Genomic DNA, 19,232 nt, shown 5'->3' on the forward strand with positions numbered 1-19,232 from the left:
TCCGTTTGTTGTATGCCTACTGTATATTGAACATATATGTTGTATGTCTACCTCCATTATGGCTGTACTCGATGTATCATGTGACCTTCTTTTGTACTGCAGCTGACCTGTATTAATAAAACTCTTGGGAAAAAAAACAACAATGTACAAGTGGTGCTAAAAATGCAAGATGAGGTGTGAGTCTCTGTGGCAGTGCGCAGCTGAGAGCTGCAGTGGGAATATGTAAGGGCCGGAGTCCCTGAGAGATGAGAAAGAACAGTTTCCAATGACCACTGCTCATGTTAGCCGATGTAGACCATTGCAGGCCAGCTGTCCCCATTCTGAATAGCAAAGCCTATCTATCTATCTATCTATCTATCTATCTATCTATCTATCTATCTATCTATCTATCTATCTATCTATCCTAGGAGGAATATTTATAAACAATTCACAGAGCCAATCATCCTTTAAATCCCTGTGAACATTCCTTCTGTGCAGAGCAAAAATGAACGTTTGCTTTTCAGGTTGAATGTAATGTAATACCACATTGTGGCTACTAGATGGCGATGATGAACATATGCCATTTCAGGTAAATTGATTTCACTGAGAAATGATATATTTTGCTTTTGCCCCTACTGTGCTTTGTGGTTCTATCTCCCATTTGGGGTTAAGGAATACAGAGGAGCCATATTCCAATCCCCCCGCCTTCCCCAGCTGGCTGGCTGAAAAGCAACATTCAGATAACTCATTCTCTTCCTGTCGGCACATGTGCATGCAGAAGAGCCTGACTGGCTCCTAGAGTTGCCCCTCCTTCTCTCACTCTGAGTATTGCTGTACAAGCCATGGAGGGAGGATCAGATAAAGACAGACTTAGGACCTTGTGCTGGTTGAATGTAAAAATGTATTTAATGATTTATAAAGGAATATACAGATGTATGAAATGGTGGACAACGCCAACTAATTAAAATGAAGAACAATGTGCAGAAAAGTTACATCCAGTGATTGATATCTTAACATACACACAGATCTTAATGAGATCATATACATATATGCATTACTATCATTCCTGCATCTTTACACCTCAGGTCAACCCCAATTCCTGCACCATCAGACCTCAGAACAGCCTCAGTTTCTTGGACCATTACAGCCCAGATCATCCTCAATTCCTGCACCTTCACACCTCAGATCCTGCACCTTCACACTTCATTTCAGTCCCAATTCCTACACCTTCACCCCTCAGATCAGCTCCAATTCCTGCACCCTCACACCTCAGATCAGCCCGAATTCCTGCACCATCAGACCTCAGATCAACCCCAATTCCTGCACCATCACACCTCAGATAACCCCAATTCCTGCACCTTCACACCTCAGATCAGCCCCAATTCCTGCACCATCACACCTCAGATCAGCCCCAATTCCTGCACCATCAGACCTCAGATAAGCCCCAATTCCTGCACCCTTAGACCTCAGATCAGCCCCAATTCCTGCACCATCAGACCTCAGATAAGCCCCCATTCCTGCACCTTCACACCTCAGATCAGTCCCAATTCCTTTCTTCTTAAGACCTCAGATCAGTCCCAATTCCGTCATCTTAACACGTCAGATCAGCCCCAATTCTCACACCTTCAGTCCTGAGATCAGAGATCAGTCCCAATTTCTGGACCTTCAGACTGCAGATTGACTCAGATCAGTCAGATATATAATAGTGGTACCAGCACTTAATCCAATTAGTACTGCCTTGGTGCTCCACATGGATAGAGCGATATAACAAAGATTTAGGCTCTCCAAGGTCTTCCACAAGAGCATAATCATCATATAGTAGGTTTATTACACCAATGCTTTGGCGGGTCACAGCCCACCATTCTCTAGGCCTTAAGAAATGCTGGCACACCTGCTGAAAGTGGGATTTGAGGTTTAATGTCTCCTAAAGCGAGATATAACGTGCATATCATTTATTCACAGTGATTGTTATCATATGAAAATGACAGCTTTGTATAATATTTCTTCTTCTACCAATCAATAACATTCAGTGACACGATAGTTTAATCCTAATATTCCGAAACTGTATACAAACATTGTCACCAACACCATCCAAACCCCGCCCCCCATGTTACATTGTATTCTTCTATAATTATTTTATTTTTAGAGTAATAGATAAAATACAAATAGAGAAAAAGTCCATCAGCTGTCTATGACATGAAGAGGCCAAGTTGTTTTGGGTAAACTGTCCCACTTTTTACAGATCAGCCCTCAACTGTCACTCTCATGAGGGAAGGGGGGCATTAAGACAGACTTCCCTCCTTTTCCCTCTCAAGGCTGTGACACACTGCAGGCGAAGCGAAAAAATCGCAACCTTCCACTTCGCACCGCACCGCAGCTTGTCTACACTGTAGTTTGTCCGGGCACGGCGCATATTACAAGCGATTGGGCGTCTCTACAGACGGTCTGAACGCTTGTATGTAAACAGCCATCGCTGGCTGTTTACATTCAAAGCCGATTTCCCGTTCGTGCATTAATAACCTATCAACATGTAAGCGGGATTAGGGTGTGGCGGCTTCAAAGAGGGAATGACACGTAATTGACTTTTAACAGGATAACGTTTATTACTGGAGGGCCGGTAGTATGAAGAATATTTACAATACAGGTATTCCTCACTTAACGACCGAGTTCCGTTCCTACGACCAGGTCGTTAAACGAATTGGTCGTTAAGTGAGGAACTCTATACAGTACTGTACTGCATTAGTACAGTACTGTATAGATGACTCTCCCTCACAAGCGGGTCTCTGTCCCTGTCTACATCCACACGTGTTCTCACTACAAACGTGGTTGTGTTTCCTATATAAGATAACCACCCCAAAATGGCCGACCAAATCTCCCGAGATTTCCTGTCCAATCAGGACGCCAGGCTTCTCCAAAATGGTGCTGGAGACAATTGTAGAGGCTAAACAGTGCTGAACATATTTACATATAAACATATCAAAATCGCTGAAAGTAGTTATATACACTTATTAACCCACTTTATCCTGCAGCCAGCTAGGCTGCCCTGTCACTGGCAACTGCCTACAAACAGGTTGTTTTTTTTTTTTTTTTCAAAGTACAAATAAGGGGTCGGGGGCAAATTAGCATGAGCTGAGTGAAGGTTAGAAAGACATGAAATAGGTATCTAAATAAAGCTATCACCTACAAGATCAGAGAAGAGGAGATTTAGAGAATAAAGAGAATAGTATATACAATATAATGACATTAAAGATAGTGGACTTGTAGAAGGAAAGTTTGAAAGATGATGTTTACTCTGTGAGGAGTATATAAGCAATGGGGAAGAAACATTCAACAACACAGATTTAACACTTGGCCTTGAAGCACTGAAGTCCTCGAATCCCGGCCAGGACTCTATCTGCTTGGAATTTGTATGCTCTGTGTGGGTTTCCTCCCACACTCCAAAGACATTCTAAACCGGCCCTAATATGTATGTGAACATAGGAGCCTTAGATTTTAGGCTCCTCTAGGGCGGGGACTGGTGTGCCTCAATAATATGTAAAGTGCATTGATAGCACTACGTAAATACCAGAAATAGATAGGTATGTTGTATGTGTTATCCATTGCTTTATCCTATCGGCTGAATATGTTACCAGTAAGATCCCTCTTCTTTGTGATGTCATCAGTCTCTATGCAGATTTCTAATGCTCAAATCATTTCTCACATGGTAATAATGACATCTCTGCGTTTTTCATGCAGCACATTTTAGAGGTGAGGATGTGCTACCCGTCATCCCCATGGAAAGTGCGCTTTGTTGGAAATCTCAATAACGAGGCAGCAATCAGGGAGTGAATATCTAACTACTGCTTCCCCCCGCATAGCTTTACAGAACCGTTCCATACACCCAACACGGCATGTAGGGGCTCAGTGAAGGTGGCATTGAAGGTGTGGAGGTGTCTCACTGTATCACACAGGGAATAGAAGGAATTCCGCCCGGCCTCATAATCCAGACAGATCATGACTATCACTGGAGATATCATCAGGTAACAGTATCCCCTTACTGTCATATATCACTGAGTACACATTTTTATTCCTGAAAAATCCCCAGGACTTTTTATTATCTCCAATCCGTGCTTTATTTCCTTTCCTATACATACTGGGGTAACACATTCCAACCCTCCAGCTGACTGATCCCCCGACATCCACTTCCCAATAATGTTGCCCTGAGGAAAATCTCTGACTGCTGCGCACATGAGAATTATACTGAAACCTCTCTGGTGTGTCTGGGCGATTCTGACTTATATTTGACCAGGAAGCTGTTTTCTTGTCATCAGATATCTGTAGACTATTATGAGCCGTGTTTACATCCAGTGTTATGTCTGCGGCCTTCTGTACATAGAAGCATACATTTGTCCCTTTTATTATATCCGATAATGTGTTGAACATGTGTGACATCCCAGCCACATCCAGATCTTCTCCTTCATGGAGGAGTCTATCATGTCTCTCTCTCTCATTATCTCCATCCTCGGGATCACACAAGTCCCCTGTGTCTGATTCCTGTAAGACGGTCAGTGGATCACTCTTGTTACACAGCTCCTCAATGTGACCCATCTTCTTGGACAGCTCGTCCTTCTTTATCTCCAGCTGTCGGATCAGCTCAGACAGAGAAGATGACATCTGCTCTGCCTGACTAGAGATCTCGCTCAGGACTCTCTTCTGCAGGTCCTCCAGTTGTCTCCTGACGTCTCGGAACAGGGCAGTGACTTTCTCTGTCTCACCGGCTGCTTTTCCTTGTACTTTCCTCCTGTGTTCCTGCAGACTCTGGACTCGTTTCTCGGTCTCCCCTGTCTTGGTCATCAGTATCTGCAGAACATTTCTCAATGTCTTCTTCTTCATCTCAGAGGCCACTTCCAGAGTCTCCATCTGATGTCCCCGATGTTCTCCAACCAAACTGCAGGACACACAGATACAGGCCGCGTCCTCAGTGCAGTAATACTTCAGTTGTTCCTTATGGACGGAGCATTTCCTGTTCTCCAGGGAAGTGGTGAGGTCACATAAGACATGTTGTGGTGACTTGTTGTGGGCTCCTAGATGATTATCACACAGATACGCTTCACACAACAGACAGGATTTAACAGCAGGTACTGGAAAGTGAATACAGTAGGTACAGACCTTCCCAGATATCTCCTGACCTGGCTTAGTAGACAGGAAATTCTGCAATATGTTACGTAGTATTATGTTGCTGTGCAGTGCAGGACGCTCAGGAAATTCCTCTCGGCATTGAGGACAGCAGTAACCTACAGACCTCTCCAGTGTGTCCAGCACACTATTAATACACTCCCGGCAGAAGTTGTGTCCACATTTCAGCATTACAGGATCCCTATAAATGTTCAAGCAGATAGAACATTCCAGCTCCTTCCTTAGATCAGCAGACGCCATCTCTGATAGAAGAAAAGAGAAAAGACATTGAAAGTCTCAGAGGCTCCCAAAGAATGCTGTAAGTACTGGCGTTGTAATGTGGAGGAATATTGTAATATACAGAAGAATATCAGCCAAACACCCCCCCAAAATAATAAAGGCTGAACCCAAATCCAGGCACAATAATGTCATTGGATTACACATTTCAAGGACAACTTTTGGGGGTGGTTTTCTTCAACCTGTTTAAAAAAAGTGTTATCTTTGTTCTGCCAGATAGTACAGCTACCGTCTTCTCCCCCCTTTCCGCATGAAGCATTTTATGATTGGCCAAATTCAGTGGGGGTGTAGACATGAAGTATGGAAGCTTACAATCTATTAGGGTATAATCCCCTAGCTCAGGGGTCAGCAACCTGCGGCTCCGGAGCCGCATGTGGCTCTTTCATTCCTCTGCTGCAGCTCCTTGTCCAGGGGCGGAACTACCCCTGGGGCCTGAGGCTGTGGGGGGGCCCAGTGTCCTGGGGACTCCCCCTGGTGGAATATGCGGCAGTGCAGGGCCCCGCACTGCCAGTAAGGTCTTGTGACTCTGCCGGACGCGCCCCTAGTAACAGGCGGCGGGAGAGGAGAAGTGTGCATCACATGCCCCGCCCCCTGCAGTGCACACCATCTGGCTGGGATGCCGGCTGTGAGGCTTGGCAGGTGAGTCCGAATGAGGAGCGGGGGAGTGCATTATCAAGCCCAGAGTCCAGTGCGTTCCTAAGCCCAGAGTCCAGTGCGTTACTAAGCCCAGAGTCCAGTGAGTTACTAAGCCCACATATACCTATATAAACAGCATAAAAGTAAAAAAAAACGATATATGCCGTGTTATCTTCATTTTAGATGTCAAAAGGGTTTTGTGGCTCCCGGTGTTTTCTTTTCTGTCAGAAACAAGTCAAAATGGCTCTTTGAGTGTTTAAGGTTGCTGACCCCTGTCCTAGCTCTTCCACCCTCTGTATCCTCCCTTATATCCTAATAGAGTGTAAGCTCTTCTACCTTCTGTATCCTCCCTTATATCCTAATAGAGTGTAAGCTCTTCTACCTTCTGTATCCTCCCTTATATCCTAATAGAGTGTAAGCTCTTCTACCTTCTGTATCCTCCCTTATACCCTAATAGAGTGTAAGCTCCTCCCCTTCTGTATCCTCCCTTATATACTAATAGAGTGTAAGCTCTTCTACCTTCTGTATCCTCCCTTATATCCTAATAGAGTGTAAGCTCCTCCCCTTCTGTATCCTCCCTTATATCCTAATAGATTGTAAGCTCTTCTACCTTCTGTATCCTCCCTTATACCCTAATAGAGTGTAAGCTCTTCTACCTTTTGTATCCTCCCTTATACCCTAATAGATTGTAAGCTCTTCTACCTTCTGTATCCTCCCCTATATCCTAATATTATTATACTACAGGATTTATATAGCGCCAACAGTTTGCACAGCGCTTTACAATATAAGGAAGACATTACAATCGCAATACAAATCAAGACAGGATGGTAAGGAGGGCCCTGCCCCTGAGGGCTTACAATCTAAAAGGGAGGGGGAAGTGATACATGAGGAGGGAGCTGTGTGGGGATGAATTGTTTGAGAATGTGATGGTTCAGTGGTTATGTTGAGGTGGGATAGGCTTCCCTGAAGAGATGAGTCTTTAGAGAATGCCTAAAGGCAGTCAAGGTGGGTGACAGACGGATAGGTGTGGGTAAAGAGTTCCAGAGGATGGGAGAGACTCTAGAGAAGTCCTGGAGGCGAGCATGGGAGGAGTTGACAAGGGAGCTGGAAAGCAGGAGGTCTAGAGATGAGCGGAGCCGACGGTTAGGGTGACACTTTGAGACCAGGTATGAGATATAGCCGGGGGCGGAGTTGTGGAGTAGAAAGATAGATTTGAGTGTCATCGGCATAGAGATGATATTGGAAGCCATGTGAGGTTATCAACTGACAAAGAGAGGAGGTGTAGGTAGAGAAGAGAAGCGTTCCAAGGACAGAGCCTTGGGGGACCCCTACTGAAAGAGGAAGAGGAGGGGAGGATGTAGATTTGTGGGTGACACTGAATCACTATCACTTAGATAGGTAGGAGGAGAACCACGAGACAGCTGAGTCTTGTAGCCCAAGTGACTTGATTTTTTTGAGGAGCAGGTGGTCAACAGTGTCAAAAGCAGCAGAAAGGTCTAATAGCAAGAGTGGGTTCCGAGTAAGGAGTAGCGGGGGGTCAGAGTAAGGAATAGTGGCCATTGTTTTTAGCAGTGAGTAGGTCATTAGTGAGTTTTAGGAGGGCGGTTTCAGTGGAGTGTAGGGGGCGAAAGCCAGATTGTAAGGGGTCGAGAAGGTTGTTATCAGCGAGGTGGCGACTCAGGCGGCTGTAGATAAGGCGTTCTAGGAGTTTGGAGGTGAATGGGAGTAAGGAGATAGGTCTGAGATTGTTGAGGTCAGTAGGGTCCATTGAGGGTTTTTGGGTATTCGGTGACCAGGGCATGCTTCAGGGGGGAGGGAAAGATTCCAGTAGAGAGTAAGAGTGTGTAGGATAGAGTATGAGGGTGACCGAAGTAGCGGCGCTAAGACGCATAAAGTCCGGGGTCACAGAGCCGATCGCGGTTTACCGCTTTCCCTTCTCAGCCGCCGCAGCTCAGCATGGCCAGCTGAGCTTGTGATATTGGCTGACACTTTGTTTTCCCACTCGGGTCGGACAGCCACTCTCTCCCCACCTGCCAGCAGTGGACACCAGATCAGACAGACCCTGGAGAGCATCCTGTGATAGACATCAGGGCACGGAGGCTCACATCCCAACTGTAAGTCACCATTTGTTCTATCTCACAGGGCAAGCCAGATTATGGTGTCCGCATTCCTAATTGATATGTATTTTCCCTAGCTATGTGTGCCCCTCCAGCGTTTAGCACATTGGGTCACCCACGGGAATTACAGGTAGTTGCGCTCCTCAGAAAATTGTTTTGTTTCGAAGTAGCGGTGAGGGAACAGGGTCCAGGGGGCAAGTGGTGAGGTGGGTGTCAGAGAGAAGCTTTGTAACTTCCTCTGTGGTGACCGGGTCAAAAGAGGAAAGTAACAAGTGTGAGGGAGGGTCTGGTACATGAATAGGGGAAGGTGACTGCACAGTTTTGATCTGATCCCGAATTGTATCTATTTTGTTTTTGAAATGAACGGCAATGTCCTGGGCAGTGAGTGAGTTAGTGGGTGGTGGTGGTGGAGGACATAGTAGAGAGTTAAAAGTAGAAAAGAGTTGGTGAGGTCTGGATGAGAGTGTGTTAATGAGAGTGACAAAATACGTCTGTTTGGCAGCACGGAGGGAGGAGTTATATTTTAGGAGGGCCACTTTGTACAGGGTGAAGTCTTGCGAGTTTTTTGCCGCAGTCGTTCAAGAGCACAGCTGTGTCTCTTGAGATTTCTGGTTTCATTTGTTTGCCACGGTTGTAGTGGACGTGGTCTAAGTCTGTGTGTAGTGAGGGAAGCCAGGTGTCTAGAGAGGATGAGAGTGAGCTGTTGTAGACAGAAGTATCCAGGTCAGGGCAGGACAGGGGTGAGATCTTGTCATAGAGGTAGTCAGTAGCAGAGTAGAGAAGAGAAGGGTCGAGGTGTGTCGAACTTTTTGTAAAAGCTTCTTCCTTTCATTAATGAAAGAATGAAGCCGTTACATGCAAATAGAGGACCGCAATTTGCGATCCCGTATCTGACAGCTGAAAATAGCAGAGAGGTAGCAGTGACTCACCTCTCTGTTATTTGTTTTGACAGCTGGAGAGGCCGATGTTTAGATACAGTTCACTGAAAAGATACAAGATACACAATGTATATCCTTTGAGTGAAATGTATCAGTTCTGATCGTCTAGGCACCATCAAAGAGCTTTTAGTGAGATCTGAATCTGACTAAAGTCAGGATCAGTCTCTAAGGTTATTATTAGCTGTCTAATAGCCAAAACATTTAAAAAAAAAGTTAATTTATCAAACAAACAGTCATGGTGATTGCTTCATATAAACTGACAATTTTTTTTTTTTTTTTTACAAAGTGTAAAAAATATTAAATAAAGTGTAAAACAAAATTAGGAAAATAAAAATTATATATAAATATATTTTTTATACAATAATTAATAATGACCTGACATAGACCAGCGGTAAAGATAAACATGCACACTATGTAAGTGTCGATCTGGGAGATGATCCCTGTACGGGGTTAAATAGCAAGATAGGTGTGTAACCGGACTCTGCCTGGCTGAATGTTTGAGCATATACAGGTGAAACTCGAATAATTAGAATATTGTGCAAAGTTCATTTATTTCACTAATGCAACTTAAAAGGTGAAACTAATATATGAGAGACATCAAAAACAGGATGTCTTGCTGCACTCCTAACCAGAGTAACCCCAGGCTGGGTGGGTGCTTGTAGTGACCACGGAAGGCACCGTGTGAATCACAGAGATGGATTCCAATAGAGCCGTGGGCTCAGGGCTTTCCGATAGTATGACAACAGATGCTCATTTGGTTGATGTAAAAATTCAAAGAGCATAAACTGTCAGTATAAAGTCATGAAGGAACCAGTGGGCTCATATGTGTTTTAAATCCCCTCTTTTGCCGCACAGCTTAGACAGTGATCAATAGATACAAAGGAAAAGAATATTGTAGCATTTGTATCCAACTTGGCAGCTACTGTTTGTTGTTACATAGGGGTTGATTTACTAACCTTATAAACACACCACGAACATGTATACACCTCTGTAGTGTGTTCCCTCCCAGCATGATCTATGGGTGGAATCTAAACACCTTTGTAGTGTGTACACACCCAGCAGGTGTGTTGTGCAAAGCCAAGCATGAATTGCAAGGTGATGTTGTGTAAATTAGCTCTACGTTGTGTTGCTTGCGTTGATGAATGCAGGAATGTAAATGCATGAGCTAACCATTTTTGTCTAAACTGTGAAGCAGCATTATATATGCATCATGTGCATGATTTTGCCATATATGGCATTAGTGGAGATACGCTTTAAGAGACTTTTTGGTTGATAAATACACTTTGCTGTGTAAAAATCACACGCACCTGGTGCGTGCGTGTGTTTAGGTTAGTAAATCACCCCCTATATAATCTCTATGTTTGGTGTCAGAGTGGATACTTGCTAGAAGATTAATTCATTTAGGCTTAAAAAGCAGTCCATGAAGATTGTTTCACATACTGGTAACATTTAGGAAGTCTGTATGGTGTAGGACATTTCTTCTAGGGCATTTTTTCTCTGGGCAAGTAGAACTAATGTGCCCTGTTTTGTTGCCAACAAAACACCTGCCTGAAAGTGGCTCCGGCCTCCCCTCTTCCTGACGATGCAGGCACAGAGGAGAGTATGGTAGGGTTGCTGATGGAGGGTCGTGGTGCCGGGCCCCTCCATCCAGATGCTCCTTTGGGAAATCCTCTGCTCCGGTCCACAGGTGCTCTATTTGCCATGTAGAAATCGGCTAACTTGTCCGCTTGAAGGGCCGTTTTTGGCTTACAATCTAGCAGCCATTCTTGTACATCCGCTGGGCAGATTTGCACAAACTGTTCTTTAATCATCAGGTCCTCCAGGCTTTCCATAGTAGTAATCTCCGGCCCACTGTCTGAACGCTGTGGTCAGGTAGCCCACAACTGATGCATAGCTCTCTCTGGCATTCTTTTGAAAAGCCTGAAACTTCTTTCGGTACACCTCAGGTGTGTGCTTGTACCTCTGCTGCAGTGCAGCCTTGATGGTCTCATAGTCCTGATCACGGTCCACTGGCAGTTCTGAAAAAGCCTGTAACGCTGGCCCTTTCAGTCCAGGGGTGAGATATTTGGCCCACTGATCTTTTGGCAACTCGTACTGCCTGCAAGTCTTTTCAAAGCTGCGCAGAAACACATCCAGGTCCCCATCTTTATTCAAAGTAGGAAAATTCTCTACACGGGGTCTGGGGGCAGAACAGTCTCTAGAGTCAGCGCTCACAGGTGAGGCAGTTGATCTCTCCAACCTTGCTAGGGCTAGTTGGTGCTCTCTTTTGGCCTGGCATTCTGCAGCCTCTTCCTCATGATATTTCCTGACTAGCTCCAGCCATACGTTGGGATCCACATATTTTAGAACAGTTTACAAATAAGAGTCCAGTGTATCTCCAGGGGGGTGCTGACTCACTGACCTTATCTGCTGGAATCTCCTCTGTGGTAGGTCCTCCTTCGGCTGTATCCGATGCTCTATGCTGTGCTGCCTGTTTCGTATCATAACCCACAAGCGCTTGAATCGGTTCATCTTTTGTTTTTCCCCGAACAGGAATACATTTCTCCCGACAAAGCAGTTCCAGGGCACCTTTAGACTGTGTTGGGTATTCCATTTGTAAACCAGCCAAAAAAAAAGATAGAAAAGAAAACAAAAGGGGGGAAGGGAGATCTGTTTGAGGTGTAACTATATTATATGCACTGAGTTATTCCTTTGGAAATTGAGAACACAATTTATTTTAGTGTCTGGAATTCACACACTAGCAAATCCAGCACACTAAAATCCGGTAAGAAAAATCCCACCGCTATGCCACCAATTTGTCACGGACGGGCGCTACTCCATGCGGCCACGTGATGTATTGCAGTGGTAAGAGGGTTGAAAAATCAGTATTTGTCTTCACTAGACTGGGGAATAATGAATAAAGGTCCCACTTACAAACCACCCACTCTAATCTACAGATTGCCGCCACCAAACCTGGTTAAACCTTCAATTCCTAATTTAGTATATAATACCCAGAATAACTTACAAAGACCCCAAAACATAAATTTAGCCGAACGTGTCTAAGGTATAGTATTAGTAAAAGAACCTCCTCAGGAACATATATGGTTCTTATACCAGACAAAGGCAGGAACTTAATAAATTAATGATTTATTATGAAGGAAAAGTATTCACAGTACATATACAGTATTTACAATTAGTTGTTATACGAGACAGTTACACAATACAAACAGATCCAAAATAAAAAAGGAGAAAACTGATAGAAATCCTACTTACAGAAGCACTCTATTCTATCCTGGGGGGCTGCCGGCAAGGAAAATGGCCACTTACTACAAAATTAGATTTTGGCCCCAAGTAAGCACACTTTGGTTACCAATGCAACATATGTGCGTCCCAGCTCAGGTTGCAGTCCAGCCTCTGGGATGAACAGGGTGGGGGAAGCAGGAGTGGCTAAGAGATAAGGACCTGAAGCCCCCACCTATTTCACACCTGGTAGAGGAGTTTTTCATCGGACAGAACCCGTATATGACAAAAAGGTTAATATTTCTGGATATCTCTAGATTCATACACATCTATGGTATCTCTAGATTCATACACAGCAAAATTGCCTCTCTCCATAGACATCTCACATGGGTAGGCTGAGACCCTCCAGAACCAACTTTCATCTCTCCCTTAGACGATTAAAGATACCCCAGCCTTGTCTGGTGTCATTCTACTGGGAATAACGAGGGCACCTGGAATATATATACTAGGACCCCCAGATATGAATCCCTGGATCCATATTTAAGGGTTTATTCACAAAAGGGTGAAGAGTTTGGAGAAGGCAGGAGAAGTGAACAATTTAGACCAAAATTGCTGATTTGGAAAAATTCTACAATTCAGTTCACTTTCCAGCTCAGCTATGTTGTCCTAGATTGTTCCCTTCTCCGGCCTTCTCCAAACTCTTCACCCTTTTGTGAATAACCCTGATAATCTTTTATATGTGAGTTTTAATATAAGGAGGCTGGGTTTGTGCTTCTTTTGTTTGTGAGAGGGCCCTTAGAAGGCTCAATTCTTGGTGCCTCCCTGGCTAGGAGAGGTGTGAAAGAATGGCCCAGGCCAAAAGGAATCCCCACCCAACACTAAGATGCTAATTGTGTTATATAAACCTCATTTACACTTTACAGCCTCTGTCATCTATCACTGAATGAATTAACCCTTGTGATTACCTCGTCTTGCCACCTCTGCTGGAAGGTTAAGTCAAGTGGCTACTACCCCCAATCACACTGATAACAACATATTTACAATAACTCGTAGTGTCATGCCCACTGGACCCGACAGCTTCTATCTAAATTGTCCCTAATATTAAGCATACATAGGGACCTTTTGTTCCCCCTAGGGTGGGGACTGATGTGTCTGAGTAATATGTGAAGTGCTGCATACATTGTTGGCACTATATAAATACCTGAAATAAATGAGTTTAACATGATGTAGTTGTGTAGCCTTCCCTTCCACGTGTATTTCTATTTTCTCATGCCAGAAGTCCTTATCCACTTTTCCAGAACCATGGGTGGATGTGTTACCCGTCATCCCCATGGAAAGTGCGCTTTGTTGGAAACCACACCAACGAGGCAGCAATCAGAGAGTGAATATCTAACTACTGCTTCCCCCCGCATAGCTTTACAGAACCGTTCCATACACCCAACACGACATGAAGAGGCTCAGTGAAGGTGGCATTGAAGGTGTGGAGGTTTCTCAATATATCACACAGAGAATAGAAGGAAATCTGCCCGGCCTCATAATCCAGACAGATACTGACTCTATCACTGGAGATATTGTCAGGTAACAGTATTCTTTTACAGTCATGCATCACTGAGTACCCATTTTCATTCCTGAAAATTCCCCAGGACTCCTTATTACATCCAATCATTGACTGACGTCCTTTCCTCTCCATACTGGGGTAACACATTCCAAGCCTCCAGCTATTTGATCCCCCGACATCCACATCCCAATAATGTCGCCCTGAGGAAAAACTCTGACTGCTGAGCACGTGAGGATGAGACTGAAACCTCTCTGGTGTGTCTGGGCGATTCTGACTTATATTTGACCAGGAAGCTGTTTTCTTGTCATCAGATATCTGTAGACTATTATGAGCCGTGTTTACATCCAGTGTTATGTCTGCGGCCTTCTGTACATAGAAGCATACATTTGTCCCTTTTATTATATCCGATAATGTGTTGAACATGTGTGACATCCCAGCCACATCCAGATCTTCTCCTTCATGGAGGAGTCTATCATGTCTCTCTCTCTCATTATCTCCATCCTCGGGATCACACAAGTCCCCTGTGTCTGATTCCTGTAAGACGGTCAGTGGATCACTCTTGTTACACAGCTCCTCAATGTGACCCATCTTCTTGGACAGCTCGTCCTTCTTTATCTCCAGCTGTCGGATCAGATCAGACAGGGAGGATGAGATCTGCTCTGCCTGACTAGAGATCTCGCTCAGGACTCTCTTCTGCAGGTCCTCCAGTTGTCTCCTGACGTCTCGGAACAGGGCAGTGACTTTCTCTGTCTCACCGGCTGCTTTTCCTTGTACTTTCCTCCTGTGTTCCTGAAGACTCTGGACTCTGGTCTCGGTCTCCTCTCTCTTTATTGTCAGTGTCTGCAGAACCTTTCTTAGCCCAATCTTTTTTATTTCAGAGGCCACTTTCAATAACTTCATCTTATGACCTTTGTGCTCCCTTCTCCGACAATACACGCAGACACAGACAGAGTCTTCACTACAGTAATACTTCAGGGCCTTTTTATGAATGGAGCATTTCCTGTTCTCCAGGGAAGTGGTGAGGTCACATAAGACATGTTCTGGTGACTTGTTGTGGGCTCCTAGATGATTATCACACAGATACGCTTCACACAACAGACAGGATTTAACAGCAGGTACTGGAAAGTGAATACAGTAGGTACAGACCTTCCCAGATATCTCCTGACCTGGCTGAGTAGACTGGAGATCCTCCAGGATGTTACGTAATGTTATGTTCCTGTGCAGTGCAGGACGCTCAGGAAATTTCTCTCGGCATTGAGGACAGGAATAACCTCCAGACCTCTCCTGTGTGTCCAGCACACTATTAATACACTCCCGGCAGAAGTTGTGTCCACATTTCAGCATTACAGGATCCCTATAAATGTTCAGACAGATACAACATTCCAGCTCCTTCCCCAGATCAGCAGACGCCATCTCTGATAGAGGAAAAGAGAAAAGACAGTGAAAGTCTCAGACACTCCCAAAGAATGCTGTAAGTACTGGCGTTGTAATGTGGAGGAATATTGTAATATACATAAGAGCATCAGGCAGAAAATTATATATATCTTGGAAAAAAATCCGGGCACAACAATGTCATCGAATGAAAGAGTTCTCGGAAGGTCTTTATGGCACACTTTATGGGTGTGGCTTTCTTCAATCTGGGTAAAATAGTGTTATCTTGGTGTTACAGCTACCACTGTACTTCTATCATGCTGCAGATATCACTGCTGGACATCCACTAGATACCACCACCAGCATTGTGTCTCCATCCCCCTTTCCATTTGCTCATTTACAAAACATACATCTGCCTGAAGTGTTTTGTGAATGGCTGACTTGAGAGGGGATTTAGACACGAAGTATAGGAGCTTTCAATCTATTAGGATATAAGGGAGGATACAGAAGGGGAGGGGCTTACACTCTATTAGGATATAAGGGAGGATACAGAAGGGGGAGGAGCTTTCAATCTATTAGGGTATAAGGGAGGATACAGAAGGTAGAAGAGCTTACACTCTATTAGGATATAAGGGAGGATACAGAAGGGGAGGGGCTTACAATCTATTAGAATATAAGGGAGGATACAGAATGTAGAAGAGCTTACACTCTATTGGGCTATCATGAGGGATTCACAAAATTGTAGGGATTAAAAAGGAGCTTCACTCCCCCTTTCCCATTCCTTCTCTTTTATCTCCTTTTGTGGTGTTGGGTTCCACTGTAAGAACATACTTCCCCACTCAGCGAATCCATCGTTGCCATACAGGGAACCACTGCTCTGCTGACACAGGCCACGTCCCTGCTCCTGCAGCCTTCTAGGATAGGTGATGTAGATATCACAGGAGGCTGCAGGAGCAGGGAAAACTAACACTCTTGCCTAGGCATTAATGGCGGCTAGGGGTGGAACCAAAATAAAAACAATAACAAATTTAAGAACCCCCCCTCGTTTTCCAGCTAAAAAAGTATTTTCAGATTGTGATTCAGATAAGTGAAGAAAGAGAATGGTGAGAGGTCAGCTGTCTGTTTAGGTAGAGGGAGTATTACAGAAGGTCGGACATCTTCAATGTAATTTGGGTGTAAAGGGACAACACAGAAGTGTTAGGAGCTGACAGTTTATTAAGATCTAAGGGAGAGACACCAAAGGTCAGAAGAAATCAGTTAAAGTGACAGAGGAGACTGCGTTCTAATAGAAAAAAACTTTTATGCCATTATTAGAGAGAAGAGCCTAAAATGATTACTGTGCCTAGGGCCGGTTTTAGATAAAGGATTATACATCAATTACTGTGCCTAGGGCCGGTTTCCCCCTAATCTAGATCTGCAGTGTATATATTACCTCTCACCCCGATCACAGTACTGGTCCCGAGAAATGACTTCAGAAGAATTGGTTACAATGTCACAATTGTCTCCAGCACACGATCAATATCCATCCAGCAGAAGTTGTGTCCACATGTCAGCGTTACAGGATGAGGACTCTGAGAGACGGTACATCCAGCTCCTTCCCCCTTATTAGAAGACGTCATCTCAGCACGAAGAGGAAGAGGAAGCAGAAACTGAACCTCTGATTACAGGGCGAGGCCGAGCACGTACCTTATATTGTAATAGAAAGGAGTATTTACTTCAGATGCTTTAACTAACAGGTGTGATATTCTGGGGATATAAGCACACATAGTGAGCACTTTAAGGAGACAGTCCACTCAAAATATCTTCTTTTTAATTCAATAGATTTTTATTTAGTTTTTGTTGAGATTTCTGTGTCAACACAAGCTTTGGCACAGGCAAAGCAAAAAAAAAATAGGATAAAAGGACATTAATAAGAAAAGGAAAATAAATAATAAAAAGAAATAAAAAAACAACAAAGAGTAAACAGCAGTCATCGCATAGTTGACATTGGCATCTTATGTAACATTGGTCTACAAAATGGCGCCAAACCGAAATATACATTGCAAAACAAACAAACATCCAATCCAATGTGGCCCAGCATTATACACTTATACTCCTATAATAAGTATCAGAGACCCGCTCCTCACGTGGCAGTGGTCAATGTGCCTGGACTGGACCAGCGGAGCCATTTCTCATCGAATTTAGGTAGAGACCCTTCCCTGTGTGCTATAAGTTTTTCGTGATGATAATGTAGCTTCACTATGGAGAGAGTTTCACCTATAGACGGGGAAGTTAAGCTTTTCCACTTCCTAACTATGGTAAGTCTGGCTGCCAGTAGGATATGGACTGTTAAAGGAAAACTATGGGGTCAGTGTTTTTCCCCATAGTTCTCCTTGGGGTAACGGGAGGACACAAACTAGCGTCCTCCCGTCACGCTGAGCTCAGTATACTGCGAGCTACAGCTCGCGGTATACTGAGGACGCCGCACCTGGAGCGGATCCCGAATTAGACGTCTGGATCCGCCCAGCTGCGTGAGTGACAGCTGGCTCTGCCTATCTAGAGGTCATTCCCCGGGCATGGCTGCTGTGAGTGAGAAGGCCGCTGAGACTGCATCCTGTGTCCCTGTCTGACCTGCTAGTAGGCAGAGGGACAAGGAGATCGTGACAGCCTGCCGGGTGATCGAGTGAGCCGACCAGAGGGACATCCGAGACCGTTGAGCAGTGATCGTGGCCGGGGATTCGACCATGACGAGCAAACGCCGCGTAAGATGATCTGATCTTCTTCAGCCTCTAGAGTCTGCTGTTCCTTCTCTATCAAGTGAACCGACTCTCTTCTGGAAGACACCTGCTGACAGTATGGGACAACCCTGATGTGCATCTCCACCCTGGGTTGGTGAGAGGCCTCTGGCCTAGGTTTATTGATCACACCCAACACCGAGTTCATCATCAACTACATTGGGACCCCACCGTTGGCTAGCCGAAGATTAGACCACTGGCCAGTTGGTTAGGTACCTGTGTACATTGGGACTGAGACAGGGTTCCGTTCTAACATTTATCCTTTGTAAGGGGATTGTTCTCAGCACATCCATTGATGAATACACAGTCATCTGAATAGCTGATTCAAATCTATTGTCTGAAGTGCTTGACATTCTTAAGTATTTCACTGCATGCTGGTTCACATTGGTATTTGATATTTTATGCCAAGTAAAACTTCTTAAACCAACGCAAGGTGTGCTGGTGTGCTGTGGATCCATAATAGAGGTTGTCTTATAGAGGAGAGACAGCATACACTAGCATAGTAGAACACTTCAGGTCAGTGGTGTAACAAAAGCCATAGCAGCCCATGCAGCTGCTATGGGGCCTGGAGGTGGAAGGGGGCCCATTAAGGATAGCAGAAGTTGCTGTTGATACCAACCCTGTACCTCAAGTGCCATTTGCAATCAAGAAGAGCTGACATTAGCTGTAAAGGTGAAAATGCCGACAGCTGTCCTGCTACCTGACTTTAATATAATTGACAATAGGAAGGTCACCGAGGGGCCCCATCAAAATTTTGCTATGGGGCCCCATGATCTACAGTTACACCCCTGCTTCAGGTAGATAAATAGTAAACAGTTCTAGAATTGGATACATCGGATCAGAATGAGGGACAACTGAGGAGGAAAGTTGTCCCTTGCGGTGGGGTTACCCCCACACTCCAAGGGTTAACTGCTCATTTGTGTCTAGGATCAAAAATAACAATAAGGCCCCCTCCTCTGCAGGAGAGATGGTATGTTCCTCAGTGTCCCCGCCTGCTATACACTGTGTATGGAATGTGATGACTCAGGGACCTAAAGGTGGCCATACACTTTACAACCATCGCAAGACCTTAGTCTTGTGATGGTTGTAAAGTAATTAAAAAAACATACAATCTGCCCATCTTGGACAGGCAGATCGTACTTGCGATCATCGCAAGCCCGCCCCGCTGAGGAGCGGGCTTCCAATGACC

The 19,232-nt window shown here is 44.7% G+C and overlaps 2 protein-coding genes across 2 annotated transcripts; both read right to left on the reverse strand.

Moving 5' to 3' along the window:
• Positions 1–3,954: 3,954 nt before the first annotated feature.
• LOC108797135 (E3 ubiquitin/ISG15 ligase TRIM25-like) lies at positions 3,955–5,394 on the reverse strand. The gene has a single exon (XM_018568708.1). It carries the CDS (start codon positions 5,392–5,394, stop codon positions 3,955–3,957), a length of 1,440 nt encoding a protein of 479 aa, XP_018424210.1.
• Positions 5,395–13,733: 8,339 nt separating this feature from the next.
• Positions 13,734–16,121, reverse strand: LOC108797136 (E3 ubiquitin-protein ligase TRIM11-like). The gene is made up of 2 exons (XM_018568709.1): positions 16,101–16,121; positions 13,734–15,287 (listed from the first exon to the last, which is right to left on the reverse strand). The coding sequence occupies exons 1-2, from the start codon at positions 16,119–16,121 to the stop codon at positions 13,734–13,736; spliced, it is 1,575 nt and encodes a 524-aa protein (XP_018424211.1).
• Between the last annotated feature and the right edge of the window lie 3,111 nt (positions 16,122–19,232).

This window comes from Nanorana parkeri, unplaced genomic scaffold (genome assembly GCF_000935625.1).
Source record: "Nanorana parkeri isolate BGI_ZX_2015 unplaced genomic scaffold, ASM93562v1 scaffold1232, whole genome shotgun sequence".
Taxonomy (NCBI): domain Eukaryota; kingdom Metazoa; phylum Chordata; class Amphibia; order Anura; family Dicroglossidae; genus Nanorana; species Nanorana parkeri.

Bases quoted from the DNA above. Each gene is read 5' to 3' on its own strand.
- LOC108797136 (XM_018568709.1), bottom strand. From the start codon at position 16,121: ATGGATTCGCTGAGTGGGGAA. The intron at 15,288-16,100 runs GTATGTTCTTAC...GATCTGGGGAAG, and splicing joins TGGATTCGCTGAGTGGGGAA to GAGCTGGAATGTTGTATCTG.
- LOC108797135 (XM_018568708.1), bottom strand. From the start codon at position 5,394: ATGGCGTCTGCTGATCTAAGGAAGGAGCTGGAATGTTCTATCTGCTTG.